Raw genomic sequence first — 16,664 nt, forward strand, 5'->3', positions numbered from 1 at the left:
ATTGACCTGAGTTTCATTCCTGGCACTGGTATGTAGAAACTCTGAGACATTGAGCAAAATTTGTAACCTATCTCTACCTTGTATGTTACCTGGTGAAATGGCAAAGTAATACTCAGCAGGGATGTGATAAAAATAAGAGAAAGTATATCTAAAGCAACTAGTATATAGTAGGAACTTGATCATATTACCTTTTATAACACCTTCAGGACTTAAAGAATTCCCAGAATACATGAGATCTCATTAATTCTTACTTCACTCATTCAGAATTCATGATAGTTCATATACAGAATACATATTTGGCTTCCCTTAGGGCTTGTAATTTTAAAAACTGTTGTTACATTATAATGTATTATTTATACGTTACTTTAATATTGCTATATTTTATATTTGTATAAAACTTAAGAAAGAAATCACTTATAATATATAATTAAAACAATAGGAAGCTTTTTTTTGTCTGTTTTTTTTTTGTTGTTGTTGTTGTTGTTGTTTTGTTTTTTTTTGTTTGTTTTTTTGAGACGGAGTCTCGCTCTGTCGCCCAGGCTGGAGTGCAGTGGCACAATTTAGGCTCACTGCAAGTTCCACCTCCTGGGTTCTCACCATTCTCCTGCCTCAGCCTCCCGAGTAGCTGGGACTACAGGCACCCGCCACCACACCCAGCTAATTTTTTTTTTTTTTTTTTTTTTTTTTTAGTAGAGACAGGGTTTCACCGTGTTAGCCAGAATGGTCTCGATCTCCTGACTTCGTGATCCACCCACCTTGGCTTCCCAAAGTGCTGGGATTACAGGCGTGAGCCACCACGCCCGGCCTTTTTTGTCTGTTTTCAAATGTATGTATTTTTAAAGAGTTGTAGTAGTACACATGATTTTTAACCTGGCCTTTTCACTTAATGCTTCATGTTGTCATATTTCCCTTTTGTCACATTCTAATCAAAATCATAACTTGTAGTGGTTGTGCAACATCTATGAAGCTATGAATCATATCCCTGATTATATATGTTATTTACTTTTTTAGTTTTTCTCTACTATACATGAAAGTGTGATTAACATTTGTTGTGTATATAATGTTTTCTTGTGTTTTGAAATTTTAGATAAAATTACCCAATGTTGGATTGATGGGTCAAAGTTTTGGAATGATTTTATTGCTCTTGCTGATTAATTTCTGCTAATGCAGATGTCAGAGAAGCATTGTCAGTGCACTCACAAGAACATTGGATGTTAGGAGGCTTATCTTTGTAATATTTAGTGTGCAACAACAAACATATTTAATATGCATTTGTCTTTTAATAGTAACGTTAAACATTTCACCTATTTTTAGTCCCCTTTTGGGTAATGGCTATCATGTCCTTTACCTACTTACCTCTTGAGGTTTTAATTTTTCTTTTGTGCAAGTTCTTTATGTATTAAGGATATAAGCTTTTATCATGTTTGCTTTGAATTTGTTTTTCTTTTTAATTTTAGTTAAAAATTTATGCCATTTTTCTCTTCTGAAATTTTATTTTCTACTCTTAGGTTTAAAAATAGTTTTCAATTAGTGAATATTCCACCTTAATGACTATCAGCAGTTGAAGAAAGTATCTGTGCTGAGTTCTGATTACTTCTTGTATAATCAGTTCCTGGAAATATTCATGGTCCTCAATCTTAGAGTGTTAAAGAACCAGCATAAAACAAAAAAAGAGCTGTCCATCTCTTCTTAAGAAAATTGCTCCATTCCTGTTTCTTTATTGCTGCAGTAATTATGGTGTTCTTAGGCATTTTGTGTCAGTTCAGTATTGCCTATTAGTCATTTTTATATTTCTGTACTCTTCAGTTGCTAGGCCCTGCTTCCTCCTAATCCACTGCTATCTTTTAGGTATTAGCATGAAAAGCACAAATTAGTCGTCCTCCAATACCACCTCCACCCCACATGGTAGAGACATAGAGTGGGAAAAATTGCGACAGACTTATAGGAAATTCTGTGCTGGTTCTTTGAAAAAATTTGAAGTGGCAAATAGTACAAGAAGTTGAAATAACTGTATTATGAAAAGCTATTTTTTACCTAGGGGTAAGGTTGAAGCAACACTGTCACAAAACTGTCTCTCTAAAATCACGGGGCCAGCGTCCTGAGAAGTGATATTTTTCAACGTAGTACTTTGACTTTTTGAACCTTGTCCGCCTTGGGCAACATCTGACAGAGGTATTTATTATGTAATGTGGCATGGAAGTGATTGATCAAAGCAAGAGATAATATTTATTCTGTCAGTCTCTAGAAACTACAAGTAAGTAGCCTTTTCTCCCTGCTATACTCAGTAGTCCCTGATAGAGAATGATACATGACAAAAAAGAATGGTGTATGACAAGAAAGAATGAACTAGGCTATAAGGCCAGACTACCAGCTACCCAGCTGGGTTAAAATCATAAACCAAAGGAAACTCACAGCAAATTATTTGTGCATCAGCCAAATGATGTAATCATTCTGCACAAACATTTGATTTCCTAGGAGGACGCTGACAGCTGACTCCTCCACAGTTTCCCACAATATGAGAGTTTCATTGTACAGGGAAGGCAAGATGAGAAAAAATGCAAACATTAAAATTCAAGCCAAAACTGTATGATAGCATCTTCTTTGGAAGTACGCATATTGGGTTGACCATCATGTGAGAAAAATTACTGAGGTCTTGTAGATGTAAATCTTAATGTGATTAATTATTATTTAAAGATATTTTCAGAATCTGACTATAATAGCAATGAAATGTGAATATGGATTACTTTGTAATTAACATTAAAATCTTAATTTTTTATTACAGAAAATTTAAATCAACACAAAAGTAACCCATCACCAATCTTAAACCATTATCTTGGCTCATCTTGTTTCATCTATTCCCCATCTACACATCATTTTGAAGCAAATCCTAGACATAATATTGTATCATTCCCAGTACTTCATCTTTTCTAAAAGATGATTCCTAAAAAAGAAAAAGAAACATAACCACAATATAATTTTTATTAGCACACCTTAAAGTTTGGCAGTTCATTCCTTAAAGCCCTCAAATATTCAGTCATTGTTCAAATTTCTAAGTGTTTCTTAAATATCGTAATTTTTAAAACACCAAAATAACTAGTATTAATATTTGTAATACAGAAATAGGTTTAATAGTAAATAAATGAGCAGTGAAAACATTCTTTAACATCTTGCACCTGCTTTTTGTTTTCAGTGCCTCCATATGCTCGAATGCTTAGGAATCCCCTGGGTTCAGGCTGCTGGGGAAGCTGAAGCCATGTGTGCTTATCTCAATGCTGGTGGTCATGTCAATGGCTGCCTCACCAATGACGGAGATACTTTCCTTTATGGGGCCCAGACTGTTTACAGGAATTTCACTATGAATACAAAGGTGGTTATTTTCTTTCTCTTTTTCAGCATTTGTTTAAGAACTATCTTTTTTAAAGGGCTGATTAAATGAAATAGTAGATATAAAATGCTTACTGTAATGCCTTGCACATAGCAATTGCTAAATAAAATGCTTACTATTATTAAAAATCATTGCCACATAGTTCATTCTCTTCAAAATGTGGATTTGTCTCGTAAGAACTTGACTTGTTTGTTTCACATGGTTTGATTCTAAATCAGTTTTAAAAATACATCACGAATTACATATGAAAATGTGTTGCTTTGATCCTGAATTTCCAGTTTAGTGTTTCGTCCTCAGAAATACCTCCAAATATGCAAAGAGAGAGATATAAAGATGTTCACTGTAGCATTGTTAATAATTACAAAAATTTGGCAAGCAGCTCGAGTGCTCATTGATAGGGACATGGTTAAATCCTTCACACTTACTGGTTCCCAGTTGGAGAGATACTGCTGGGAGACATTTTGGTTGTAACAGTTTAGGCTTGGGCAAAGGAGACTATAGATATGTGGTGGCTTGGTGCCAACCAAACTAAACCTTCTGCCAGACATTTCTGTTATCCCTCCCGAAATGGTAATATTAGCACCCCCATTGAGAAACACTGTTTCAGAGTCCATATGATGTAATACAGTGCAGTCATTGAAAAGGCTATTATTGACATAAAAGATATCCAGACATATTAATGGTGGAAAATTCGCAAAATAGTATTTTTATGTAATCCTACTTTTACTTAAAAACATAATTAACAATAAATACTCATATATATGTATCAAAGAAGATGGTTTTTTTGGAAGAATATGCACCAAGCTATTAATGATAGTTTAGGCAGTGCAATTACGGGGAATGTTTACTTTCTATAACATACATATATGTATGTTACAGCATTTTATTTTGTAAGATGGAAATCTATATTTTTTAGACACCAGAAAGCAGTAAAATGGAAAAAATTGGCTAGCATAGTTATTTTTAAGCCATTTTTGAAACTACAACTTTATTTCCGTATATTGAAATGTCAGATTCTATAAAGATTCTGATCAGGATAATTTTCTTATATAATTTTTTTGGAATAATTAAACTTTTTTTCTTTTTTGAGACTTAGTCTCACTGTGTTGCCCAGGCTGAAATGCAGTGGTGTGATCTCGGCTCACTGCAACCTCCTCCTCGCGGGTTCAAGTAATTCTTGTGCCTCAGCCTCCCGAGTAACTGGGACTACAGGGACATGCCACCATGCCTGGCTAATTTTTTTGTATTTCTAGTAGAGATGGGGTTTCACCATGTTGGCCAGGCTGGTCTCAAACTCCTGACCTCAAGTGATCCACCCGCCTTGGCCTCTCAAAGTGCTGGGATTACAGGCATGAGCCACCATGCCTAGCCTGGAATTATTAAACATTTAAAGATAACATTGACAAATTATTTTTGTAGTGTTGTTTAATGTATAAATATGTACTTTTTGAGGATTAAACTAAATCTGTACTTTCTTTAGGACCCACATGTTGACTGTTACACAATGTCATCTATCAAGAGTAAACTAGGTTTGGATAGAGATGCTCTGGTTGGATTAGCAATACTTCTTGGCTGTGATTATCTCCCAAAGGTAAGCTGAAATTGTCATATTTACTTGCTATTCATAAAGTCTTTTTCGTACTTTATGTGCTGTATAAATATGAATATAATATGGCTATATGATTAAAAATAGAATTTAAAATATAATTTCTGGCATAATAAGCTATTCAGTGACTAAAATAATCAGCATTTCAGATGGCACTAAAAAGCTGACTTGTGACACTTAATATTATAAGCAAGAATAGAATAATGTAGTACCGCAGCTTGAATCTCAGTAAACTGTTAACTCTAGATTAAGAGATTCATGTTTATGTTTGACTATCCTTTTAAATAAATATAGGAGTTATTCTTTTCTTGTATTATGCCATTGTTAGTTTCTTTCACCCTTTTTTCTATTTTTTAGTTTTCAGTATTCTTTGTGCACATGCTCAATGCTACTACTGTTGCTAAGTCACGTGATAATTGGGATAAGCCATTCATATTTCCATGCCTCTCAGTGTTGTGCTGGGTTTTGTTCATGGAAATATTTATATCTTAATATGCACAATCTAGTGCTCTGTAACAAATAGGTATAACAGGTGAGTGATGAGTTAAGTATTATGAGAATAATCCCATTTTCTTAAATGTAGTGTTTAAAAATATGAAATGACTGGTATTGTAGGTCTTACTATGTAGTTCCCTTATTATGTTCCTACTGATTATTTCTGCATCCTTACAAATCCCTCATTTTACCTCTATTCCCAAGAGAAGTATAAAGAAGAATGACATGTAATTTTTTTTCCATCTAACCTCAGGAGAAAGGAAAATATAGCAGGATAATAAAATTATTAAGCCTAATTTATAACTTATATTATCAAAGAACTTTTCTTAAACTGTTAGGAAGAGAAAGCAGGAGGAAAGAAACTTTTAAATACCACAAACCATTATTTTGTTGTAATTCTCCTTCTAAAGTAGAAGACTATTTCCTAAATAAAATTATATCATAATTAATATCTATAAACAGCCCAATGTTTAATTTAAGAAAAAATTTGCTGACTTGAACTCACAGAAACCAACTTTAGCTACAGTGGTATTTAAATTATGCATTAGCCATAGCTATATTGACCTTTTGTGTTTTTTAAAACCAAAACTGCTATGTACTTACATTGTTGTGCTTAAAGATTTTTAAGACTATGTACTAACTTGATCCGCCTTCAAAAACTTAAAGCTAATGCTAATACAAGAAGAATGATATTCAAGATATCTGATAACGTGTATGCCAAAGACAGGCAATAGAGATGGAAGAGACTTCTGGGTATCCCTGCTGTGCCATAGACTCTCCTTTTAGTAGCTGGATTCTGGGTATAGGTGGATTGGGAAGTGTTCAAGTTAGATAGAACATTCCTGTGCAGGCAGATACTCAGAATGCTTGGGCAGTAGCTATTTACTAACCAGTTAACGTGAGTGTGTCAATCCTAGTGCGTACTGGTTAAATAACAGCTCTGCTTCTAAGGACATATTCATACACTTATAGGGGCTGGAAGACTCAGTTTAAATCAGAAATTGTGACAGGAATATACATTAAGGCATATCATTTTTGTATATTGGAAATTCATACTTTAAATTTTCTTAAGTTTTTAATTTCAAGAGTTAAAACATTCCTTTGTTCTCTGTTTATGTCTGGGTTTTGGAATATTAAATGTTCATGTAATTAAATGAACTTGCTTTTTCCTGATTACAAACATAAAGTTAGGTTAAATTAAAATATTATCCAAATAATTAACATAGTAAATGAAAGCCCTCTAAAATTATGACCCTCCCCTTCCCTAAAATAAACACCATCAGTGGTTTGGTACGTAACTCTCTGAATTTTTTGTTTACATAGATAACAGTGTAATTGTCATTTACTTTACAAATCCTGATCATACACACTACTGTGCAGTTTTTGTTTTATGCATAGCAATGTATCTTGCACATCTTTTCCTATCTTTATTTAAGAGTTACCTCATTCTTTCAGCTGCAGACTCTTCCGTTCAATTAATGTACTTTCAACCATTCCTAGTGATTAACATTGGAATTATTTTTTTGTCCACTTTCTGAAAGGGAGTCCCTGGAGTTGGAAAAGAGCAAGCATTAAAACTTATACAGATTTTGAAAGGGCAAAGTTTACTTCAGAGGTAACTAATAATTACTTTCTCTTGTGACATTGAACTTTTATTCTCGCTGAACTTAATAACGAATAGTACAAAAAACAATTGTTGTACAAAAAACAATTGTTTTCCAAAAAAGGGTTTTGTATTTTTAAACTGACCTATATTTTGATTTAAGATAATTTATTATTATTTATTTTGAAATTTTCCAAAGGAAGGATGAGAATACATGTTCTGAGCCGTACTGCATTTTTTTTTCTTTTTTTGGAGACAAGGTCTCACTGTGTCGCCCAGGCTGCAGTGCAGTGGCACAATCACTGCTCACTGCAATCTCAACCTGCCGGAGTCAAGTGATCCTCCCACTTCAGCCTCCTGAGTAACTGGGACAACAGATATGCACCACTGTGCCCAGCCACCATACTGCATTTAAAATATATATATTATTTATATTAAACATGTTAATATATTAATTTTTTTTTTTTTTTTTTGTAGAGATAGGGTCTCCCTATGTTGCCCAGGCTCGTCTTGAACTCCTGGGCTCAAGTGATCCCCCTGTCTCGGTTTCCCAAAGTGTTAGGATTACAGGCATGAGCCACGGTGCCCAGCCACCATACTGCATTTTTAAAAATCTATTATTAGCTCACTAAACACATTTAGTACAATGTCAAGTGCATTTATGTATGACCATGGGCATTTTGCCACTAGTTATTTTAAACCCTTTTACCAAAAGGTAAAGATAAACATGACATTAAAATAATTTTGTATTTAATACTTTGATATTGTATTTTCTTTCTATAAATGAAATGTCTGTGGCATGTTGTAAATATTTAATAATAAGCAATATTAATTGAAATCTTACTCAACTGGCCTTTGCTTTATAGGTACATATTTAATAATAACATTCATTTAGTCTCTATAGTTTGAGGATTCAGAACAAGCTGCAGATTACATAGAAGTTAACAAACTTTGCTATTTACTATCTCAAAAACGAATTATATTTACTGATGAAAGCAATGCTTTATAAAAATTAATATTAATGATGATAGGTATATAATCAGTAAGAAAGGAACTAGGACACTGCAAAACTGAAAACAGTCTTGGCCTCCAGCAGGTTCAAGATGGCAAGTGCCTGAAAAAAATGTTAAGAGGTAAAAATGAAAAAGTAATGACCATGAAAAATACATCGAATCACCGTATTCTTTCCTATGATACGTCTCTTTTAGCTGTAAAACTGTTGATAAATCTAAGACTTCAATAAATCCATTATTGACATCAGTTATTACTGTGCCAAAGCAAGAAAGAAAAGGTATAATTTGGCATGGGGGTGAGTTAAGGAATCATTTGGGAATTGTAAAAAATAAACAAGGAAAAGCAAGTGAATATAACACCTGGCGAACTCCAAACCATTCTTATTGAAACAGTTTCAGCAAATAAGCACTGATGACACTTGAAAATAATAAAATTACATTTATTTTATAATTATCTATTATTCTGTTTTATATACTGACTTTTCCTCTCAGTTATTTTTAATTTTTGCAGTGCTGTTCTTTATCTGGAAGCAATTAATGCTAATTTTTAACAGGCTTGTACTGGTCTTTGTAGTAAATGAGTTAGAAATTCCAGAAGCTAAATAGTAACTCTTAAGTACCAGATACTGCACAATGACCTGAAGAGATAATTTAGCTTTTTGTAAAAACTTCAACTTGTGTACGTAGAGGAACATAATTCAGAACACATATGTCTTATGATTACTACCTAACCATACCCTTTGTGGCTTTATGTTAACCTGGAACTTTAGCCAAAAACGAAATTAACTTTTAATTAGTAGAAATCTTTATAGTACTATACATTTTTCTTAAAATCTTTTAGGAAGCAGATAATGTTTTACTCTTTGCACAAGAGATTAAGAAATGATCATTTTAGATGATTTAGCTTTTTGATACAGTTTTTACCTGGATGATTAATGTTTTATTTAATTTTATATATTACTCTTTTCTTTCTGATATAGAGAAATGTTCATGATTCTGTTTTGTACTCTGGCACAACAGAGAAGAGATCAAAAGGAGATATTTACAAATCAGTCTACTCACATATTGCTGCCTAACTTAAGATTCTTTAAAACAAAAGGCTGATTGGAGATATATATATATATATATATACACTTTTTTTTAATATAGAGATACAGATATATAGATACACACACACATATACTCTCTCTCTGTCTTGCAGTTCTGCTGTCCTTGGGCCTTGGGGCCACATTTAAAGCTTGTGACTGAGGGTTTTCCCACACTAGGCCAGCAACTTTATCAGCCACCAAAGGGAAAATAATTAGGTAGGTGAAAGGGAATAGATCAGCCTGATATTTGAGAACATACCGTTTTTGTGACCTCATTTTTTTTCCTTTTTTAAAAACCACTTTCTATTAAAGGTTTAATCGGTGGAATGAAACATCTTGTAACTCTAGTCCACAACCGCTAGTCACTAAAAAACTGGCTCATTGTTCCGTATGTTCCCATCCAGGTAAGGAGATATAGGGAATGGTTATTAGTGTCTCATACCCATGTTTTAATTCTTGTTCACATAGTACTTTTTACATGCCAATATTAATAATACTTTGAAGCGTTTTACATTGTCTTCTCCACTAGATTGTGAATTCCTTGGAGTCAAGAGTTTTGTTATATACACATAGTAGTCACTCAGTAAATGTTTATTGAAACGAATAATGTGATGTAGATGATAAATATAGGATAAGTACAGTTTCAAACTATGATACCAAATTACTTAGATCTTAAAATTATGTTTTCAATATAGAAATCCATTTTAAGAAAAAAATATATACTAATAAGTCGTAGGGAAAATGGAACTGAAACCATTTGTTAATATATTGGTGATTTATATTTGTCTACTTAAATGATTCTTCATTGTCCTGTAATGCATTTTGTGTGTGAAGACAGTGACTTAAAACTAATTTCTAATACATGTTCACTATTATTGAAAATAGCTTGTATCTTCTTCATTAGTCTGGTTTAAAAAAAAAAAAGACACTACGGAACACGTACTGGATCAGAAAGGCCTTTCATTCCCAAAAGAGATTAGGATATCATATTAACTCATCTTTTGAAAGAAATTCTGCTATATCTAGTTGTCTTTATATATTTTTATTAACATTATTAAATTATAGATAAAATCATGGAAGAAAATAAATGTTTTTATAAATAAGATGGTATTGTATAGTTTTTTGATAACTTATAAATGACAATTTTAGGTCCTATCAAGTATATGTGCTCTTACATATTCTCAAGACAACGTTGAAAGTAATCACACTTTCCTTTTAAAGGGAATTAAATTTCCACACCTGTGCCACAGTCATCATTTGTTCATGTTCCAAGGATAGTTTAAAAATAACTGTAACTGAGAGTAGACACTAGCAGAGGTAATTAACTGCTATGTTCTTTTAATACACTCATTAAAGAAACTATTCTATTAGAGCTATTCTATTAAGTAAATAATCTTTTTTGCCAGTGATTACATTCTACTTTTTATGCATGTAGCTTCCACTTAAACCAGAAAGTTTTCTGTTGTTGATTATTGTAAATATATAATTTCAAGTGTCTAATTAACACTTTCAGATAGAAGAATAATTTTTTTCTAAAGTGTCGTGTGATAGTAATAGCTCAAGATCTACTTGAGCCCAAGAATTACTATGGTGTCTGTTACTCTATTCATCCTAAATGTATTGAAACCTTTCTATATGCTAGGTAGTGTGCTAGGCAATATTAATTTTGGAAAATTTAGATACAGGCAAAAACAATGTATGTAGAAAGTAATTATAAAAGGCAAAAAATATTGTACTTTTTTTGGGTCTCCATAAAGGTTCACCTAAGGATCATGAACGTAATGGATGCAGATTATGTAAAAGTGATAAATATTGTGAGCCACACGACTATGAATACTGCTGCCCTTGTGAGTGGCACCGTACAGAACATGATAGGCAACTCAATGAAGTAGAGAACAATATTAAGAAGTAAGTTTTTTTTAAAAACTCATGATTTTTCCTGGCATGACCTATACACATACCTTTGGTTGAATTATTTCCATATAATCTTTTCCCACATGTCTAGATTAGTCACATGTTTAACAAAATTTTTTTTCATTTCTGTTCAAAAATTTAGCCAACCTAGGAGATAGTAACGTAATAGTTATTCAAAGAGAAGCTTGACTGTTTGGGATACTGTAAATTCACATTTCTTATTAAATGGGAGGAGATTGGCTGAGATGATTTCAGAGTCTAAAATTGTCTGATTATAGTAATAACATGTATATAATTTTTTTTTTTCAGGAAAGCTTGCAGTTGTGAGGGATTCCCATTCCATGAGGTAATATCCAGTAATTCAACTGTATTCGTTTTAGAAACTTTCCTAGAAGTTTAAGTCTCAGTTCCTATTTCCTTTTTTCTTGCTAGGTTATTCAAGAATTCCTTTTAAACAAGGATAAATTGGTGAAGGTTATCACGTATCGAAGACCTGATTTGTTATTGTTTCAGGTATCTGAAAATAAATTCTTATTTTACCATATGAAGTTATATGCTGGAAAGATAGGAACAGATATTCACTCTGATTGGTCTGAGAGGAGGTTTAAAATTAAAACAGGCAGCTCTTATATTTTTTCAGCCTTTATTTCTAATCTCTCATTTGCCATGCAGTGGCCATACTTTGCACACTATAAGACAAAGTACAGTTATGCTGTTTTAGAAGATGCCTTAATTAGCATATGTGGATATATTGCATCCAGGGATATTTTGGGGGAAGAGGGTTTAATAACAAGAGAATGTTAAGATCAAGTATATAATTATGGAAGGTAGTATCATTTACAAAAACATTGAGATCTGAAATTAATGACCTAAATTTAAATTTGGACCGTATTCCACCTACTGTGTGACCCTAGATGTGTATTATTCTCAAAATAGAAATAATATTACTTATCTCATGAAGTCACCATGAGGATTAAATGAGATTATTTATATTAACTCCTAATATAGTGGCTAGGGACATGGAGTGGCTCAGTAAATTGCAACAGCTGGGTACTTACAAGTATTAATAATGATAGCCACATTAATAATGACAGCCAACATTTATTAGACATTTAAATTTGCTGTTTAACACATTACATGTAATCTCAATCTTTATAGTCTGTGAACTGGGTTATAATATTTTCACATTACAGATGGTAAAACTGAGGCTAAGAGAGGTTAAGTAAGTTACCCAACATCTAAGAAATATCATCCTGGTGTTCAAACCGAGAGGCTTCACTCTTAATCATTATGCAATAATGATTCTTCCTTAGGAGGCTCATTCTTTCTAGAATATTCTCATTGATACTACTTTAACTTACATTAATTCTAAAGGTAGAAACATTAATATCACCTAGGAGTGCTATTTGTCTCCAAGAGATAACAAAATCTTGTTTTATTTTTATTATGTTTATAGAGATTTACTCTTGAAAAAATGGAGTGGCCCAGTCACTATGCGTGTGAGAAATTGTTGGTACTTTTGACCCGTTATGACATGATAGAAAGAAAGCTTGGTAGCAGAAACTCTAATCAACTACAGCCAATTCGGTAATGTAAAGAACTGTATGGTGAATATGGTGTTTTTACTTGAGTATCTTGTAATTAAAATATTCCTAATATCTTTAAGCTCGTTTTTGTAAAGGTGGAGGAAAGGCCTCCTGGAATATTAAAAGCTTATTCAGGGCTTATAATCAGAACAACATAGTAAGTCATACTTTATCATACTTTTCTACTTCAAACACATAGTAATAATAGATTATAAAAAGAAGCATAAAAGGATATACCCAGGCTTTATAAGACAACTATTTCAGTGGACCAGGAAAGGAACAAATGTGTAAAAGGGCATGTGGGAACTAAAACTGGTTTTGCAGAGCCTTAAATCTAGAAGCAGCAGTATCATCCAGGAGGTAAATCGCTTCAGAGAAAGAAAAAAAAAAAAACAGGGACTAAAAGTGCAAGATGTTGATGGAGTCAGGCTTATTTCTTGAAACCCAGTAGCTAGGGTAGAATTTCTCTTTTCCTATCAGGAGATTAGAGGCTGGGGTAGACAACAAAAAACTAACCAAATGCTGCCTGAAGCCTAGAAAGCCCACTGGAGATTACTCAAAAAGACTAGAGAGATAGAAGTGAAGACAGATAAAATATAAAAGAATTGAAGAAGAAAGCTTAACATATAAAGAAATATAATATTTTAAAAATCAACAATTGCGTCATGAATTCACTTCAGATTAAATTAAGTTTTAAAACAGTCTGACAGGTTTTATGCAAGGGGTGGGTGTGGTTGGCCTTTCAGAATGCTAGAATCCTCAAAAACATGAAGACATGTCTCTAAGCAACAGAAGGCAGAATTATAAGAATGCGTGTAAATGGATGGATATAAAAAGTGAACTATAGGGCGGGCGCAGTGGCTCAAGCCTGTAATCCCAGCACTTTGGGAGGCCGAGGCAGGCGGATCATGAGGTCAGGAGATCGAGACCATCCTGGCTAACACGGTGAAACCCTGTCTCTACTAAAAATACAAAAAATTAGCCGGGCGTGTTGGCGGGCGCCTGTAGTCCCAGTTACTCGGGAGGCTGAGGCAGGAGAATGACGTGAACCCGGGAGGCGGAGCTTGCAGTGAGCCGAGATCGCGCCACTGCACTCCAGCCTGGGGGACAAAGACTCCGTCTCAAAAAAAAAAAAAAAAGTGAACTATTAGCTTAAAAATAGTTGTTGAAATAAAAAGCAATAAAGGGGACTCTAGGCTGAACTTGGTAAAAAAAAAATCAGTGATTTGGAAAACAAGTCACACAGAAATCATCTCAAAGACTCATATAAAAAATGCTTAAGAGTAGTTTTGGATTAATTCCTAGAAGCTAATAAAAGAAAAGGTTGAAAAGTAATTTTTGAAGAAATGATGTCTGAGAGTTTTCCAAAATTTAAGACAGATGGTTATACTCCAAATTATAGTCGCAATACATGAAATACCCAAGGCATATTGTAGACATCAACGATAAAAGGAATATCTTAAAAAGTACCAAACCAATCAGGCAACAATCGTCAATGGATGTTAAAACCATTAGATGAAAGATTGCTGGAGAGAAAAGATAGTCACAGTCTCAAGTACCGCTCTACAGATTAATTACAAAGGAAAAATGGTATCTTCAAAAGTGGAGAAATCCGGTGGACATCAGTTTAACTCAATGATTAATTACCAATAAAAGGACAATAGACTGATTTCATATGCTTTCTAATACGTTAAACTGAGAAAGATACCACATTATCATATTATATTTTTGCCAAAAAAGCTTGAGCTAGGTGGGGCGTGGTGGCTCGCACCTGTAATCCCAGCATTTTGGGAGACTGAGGCCGGTGGATCAGGTGGATCGACTGAGCTCAGGAGTTCAAGACCCATCTCTTCCAAAAATACAAAAAATTAGCCAGGCATGGTGGAGAGCACCTGTGATCCCAGCTACTTGGAAGGCTGAGTTGGGAGGATTGCTTGAGCCTTGGAGGTGGAGGTTGCAGTGAGCTGAGATCACACTACTGCACTCCAGACTTGGTGACACAGTGAGACCCTGTCTCAAAAAAAAAAAAAGAAAGTTTAATCTGTATCTAATCATGAGGAAACAATCTAATGAATCCAAGTGAAAAACATTCTGTGGAGCTATTATCCTGGACTCTTCAAAAATAAAACAAGAAAAATCTAGGTAGTTTTCTGGATTAAAATAAAGAGACAACACAATTCAAGAAAAATGATCGTGATTGAATTCTTAATTGTTTTTAAGTCATAAAGGACATTTTTTTAGGACAATTGGGGAAATTTGAATACAGTCTGTATATTGTATCAGTATTAAACTTCCAGAGTATGAAAGTTTTTTGTGGCAATGTAGGAAAATACTCTACATAGACAGGCTGCGGTATTTAGGGGTGATGTGCCATGAGACATGTTTGCAACTAACTTGCAAATGGAGAAAGCAAATGCGGTAAAATGTTAACAATTGATGAATCTCAGTAAAAGTATGTGAGTATTCATTGTACTGTTTTTCAACTTTAATAAAAGTTTGAAATTTTTCAGAATAAACAGTTTGCTGGGAAGTATCAAAGAAAAAAGATCAACTATCTGATAGCACACATCTTTCATAACAGTAATAGATGCCAGAAGATGCTGGAGTGATGTTTCAAAGTACCGAGTAAAAATAATTTACAACCTTGAAATCATTAAAACATTATTCATAGGAAAAGCGTTTTTAAACATATGAAGACTAAGAGAGTTTACCACTCATAAACCTTCCTTAAAAGTGCAGTTAAAGGGCTGGGCCTGGTGGCTTATGCCTGGATCAGCAGTTTGGGAGGCCAAAGCAGGCGGATCACTTGAGGCCAGGGGTTCTAGACCATTCTGTCCAACATAGTGAAAACCCCTCTTTACTACAAATACAAAACATTAGCTGGGCGTGGTGGCACACACCTGTAATCCCATCTACCTGGGATGCTGAGGCACAAGAACCTCTTGAACCCAGGAGGCAGAGGTTACAGTGAGCTGAGATGGTGCCACTGCACTCCAGCCTGGGCAAACAGAGCAAGACTCAAAAAAAAAACGATAATTTCTTTTTTAAAGTGTTGTTAAAGGATATACTTTAGCAAGAAGAAAAATGAACACAGAGGGAAGATGTGAATTACAAGAAACAGTGGTCAGCCCAGGAATTGATTACAACATATTTGGATAATTTAATAAACTGACTAGAAAAAATTATGTATATAAATATTTGTATAATGTTTAATGATTAATACATGATGATAAGCCAAAACTCCCAAAGTATGCATTCAAACACTTAAGAGTACCTGCTAGAAATATAACCTCTGTCTTCCAAACCAGCACAAAATAAGAAAGTAAAACTATCAAACCGAAATAATACAGGAAGAAGGAAGGTGGAAATAACAGAGAAAAAGCTGGTGACACCAAACAAAATAAGATGCATGAATGAATCCAGCAGCTGTATCAGTAATCACCAAAAATGTCAGCAGATTAAACTCACCCATTAAAAGACAGATTATATTGGATAAGTAAATAAAATTCAGCAATATTCAGCTTACAAGGTACATGTAGAATAATACTACGCAGAGTTTGAAAATAAAGAGATTTAAGAAGACTTAGTAGGCAAATACTGTACTTACCAAAGTAATATAACAAATTTTAAAACAAAAATCATTATTATGGACATGACGAACACTGCATAATAAGGTAAGAAACAACTTAATTAGAAGATCTAACAATAATAAACTCTATGTACCTAACAGTATTATCTTTTGAATAAACTAGTCAAAGGAATAGGCAGTAATTCCTTAAAATGTTTTTACCTGGAAAAAAAAACTATGGAAATTATTCAGGTTACAAATGGAAAATTTCCAAATATCTTATGTGATTAGACTTCATTAAATGAATTTGTTTTTCAGAATTGTTAAGACCCGAATCAGAAATGGAGTTCATTGTTTTGAAATAGAATGGGAAAAGCCTGGTATGTATTCACTTTAAGCAAAATAC

General features: G+C 33.5%; 2 protein-coding genes across 4 annotated transcripts in view; one reads left to right on the forward strand and one right to left on the reverse strand.

Moving 5' to 3' along the window:
• The window catches only part of SMC6 (structural maintenance of chromosomes 6), a 158,544-nt gene extending 151,519 nt beyond the window's left edge, over positions 1-7,025 (reverse strand). Inside the window, exon 1 of the mRNA XM_058427001.1 lies at positions 6,929-7,025. The gene's annotated coding sequence lies outside the window, so the exon portion shown is untranslated. The remainder of the gene's footprint in view (positions 1-6,928) is intronic.
• Positions 1-16,664, forward strand: part of GEN1 (GEN1 Holliday junction 5' flap endonuclease) — a 30,114-nt gene that overhangs the window by 8,046 nt on the left and 5,404 nt on the right. For 2 of the 3 annotated variants that reach the window (XM_032172285.2, XM_032172286.2), the window contains 9 exons: positions 3,191-3,367; positions 4,866-4,976; positions 7,028-7,101; positions 9,503-9,594; positions 10,948-11,098; positions 11,414-11,450; positions 11,537-11,617; positions 12,561-12,691; positions 16,577-16,638. In XM_032172285.2, coding sequence (XP_032028176.1) covers positions 3,191-3,367; positions 4,866-4,976; positions 7,028-7,101; positions 9,503-9,594; positions 10,948-11,098; positions 11,414-11,450; positions 11,537-11,617; positions 12,561-12,691; positions 16,577-16,638 — 916 coding nt within the window. Of the gene's footprint in view, positions 1-2,163; positions 2,173-3,190; positions 3,368-4,865; positions 4,977-7,027; positions 7,102-9,502; positions 9,595-10,947; positions 11,099-11,413; positions 11,451-11,536; positions 11,618-12,560; positions 12,692-16,576; positions 16,639-16,664 lie in introns of those variants that run through there. The other variant, XM_032172287.2, reaches the window with a different exon arrangement.

Source organism: Hylobates moloch, unplaced genomic scaffold, assembly GCF_009828535.3.
Source record: "Hylobates moloch isolate HMO894 unplaced genomic scaffold, HMol_V3 SCAFFOLD_13, whole genome shotgun sequence".
Taxonomy (NCBI): Eukaryota; Metazoa; Chordata; class Mammalia; order Primates; family Hylobatidae; genus Hylobates; species Hylobates moloch.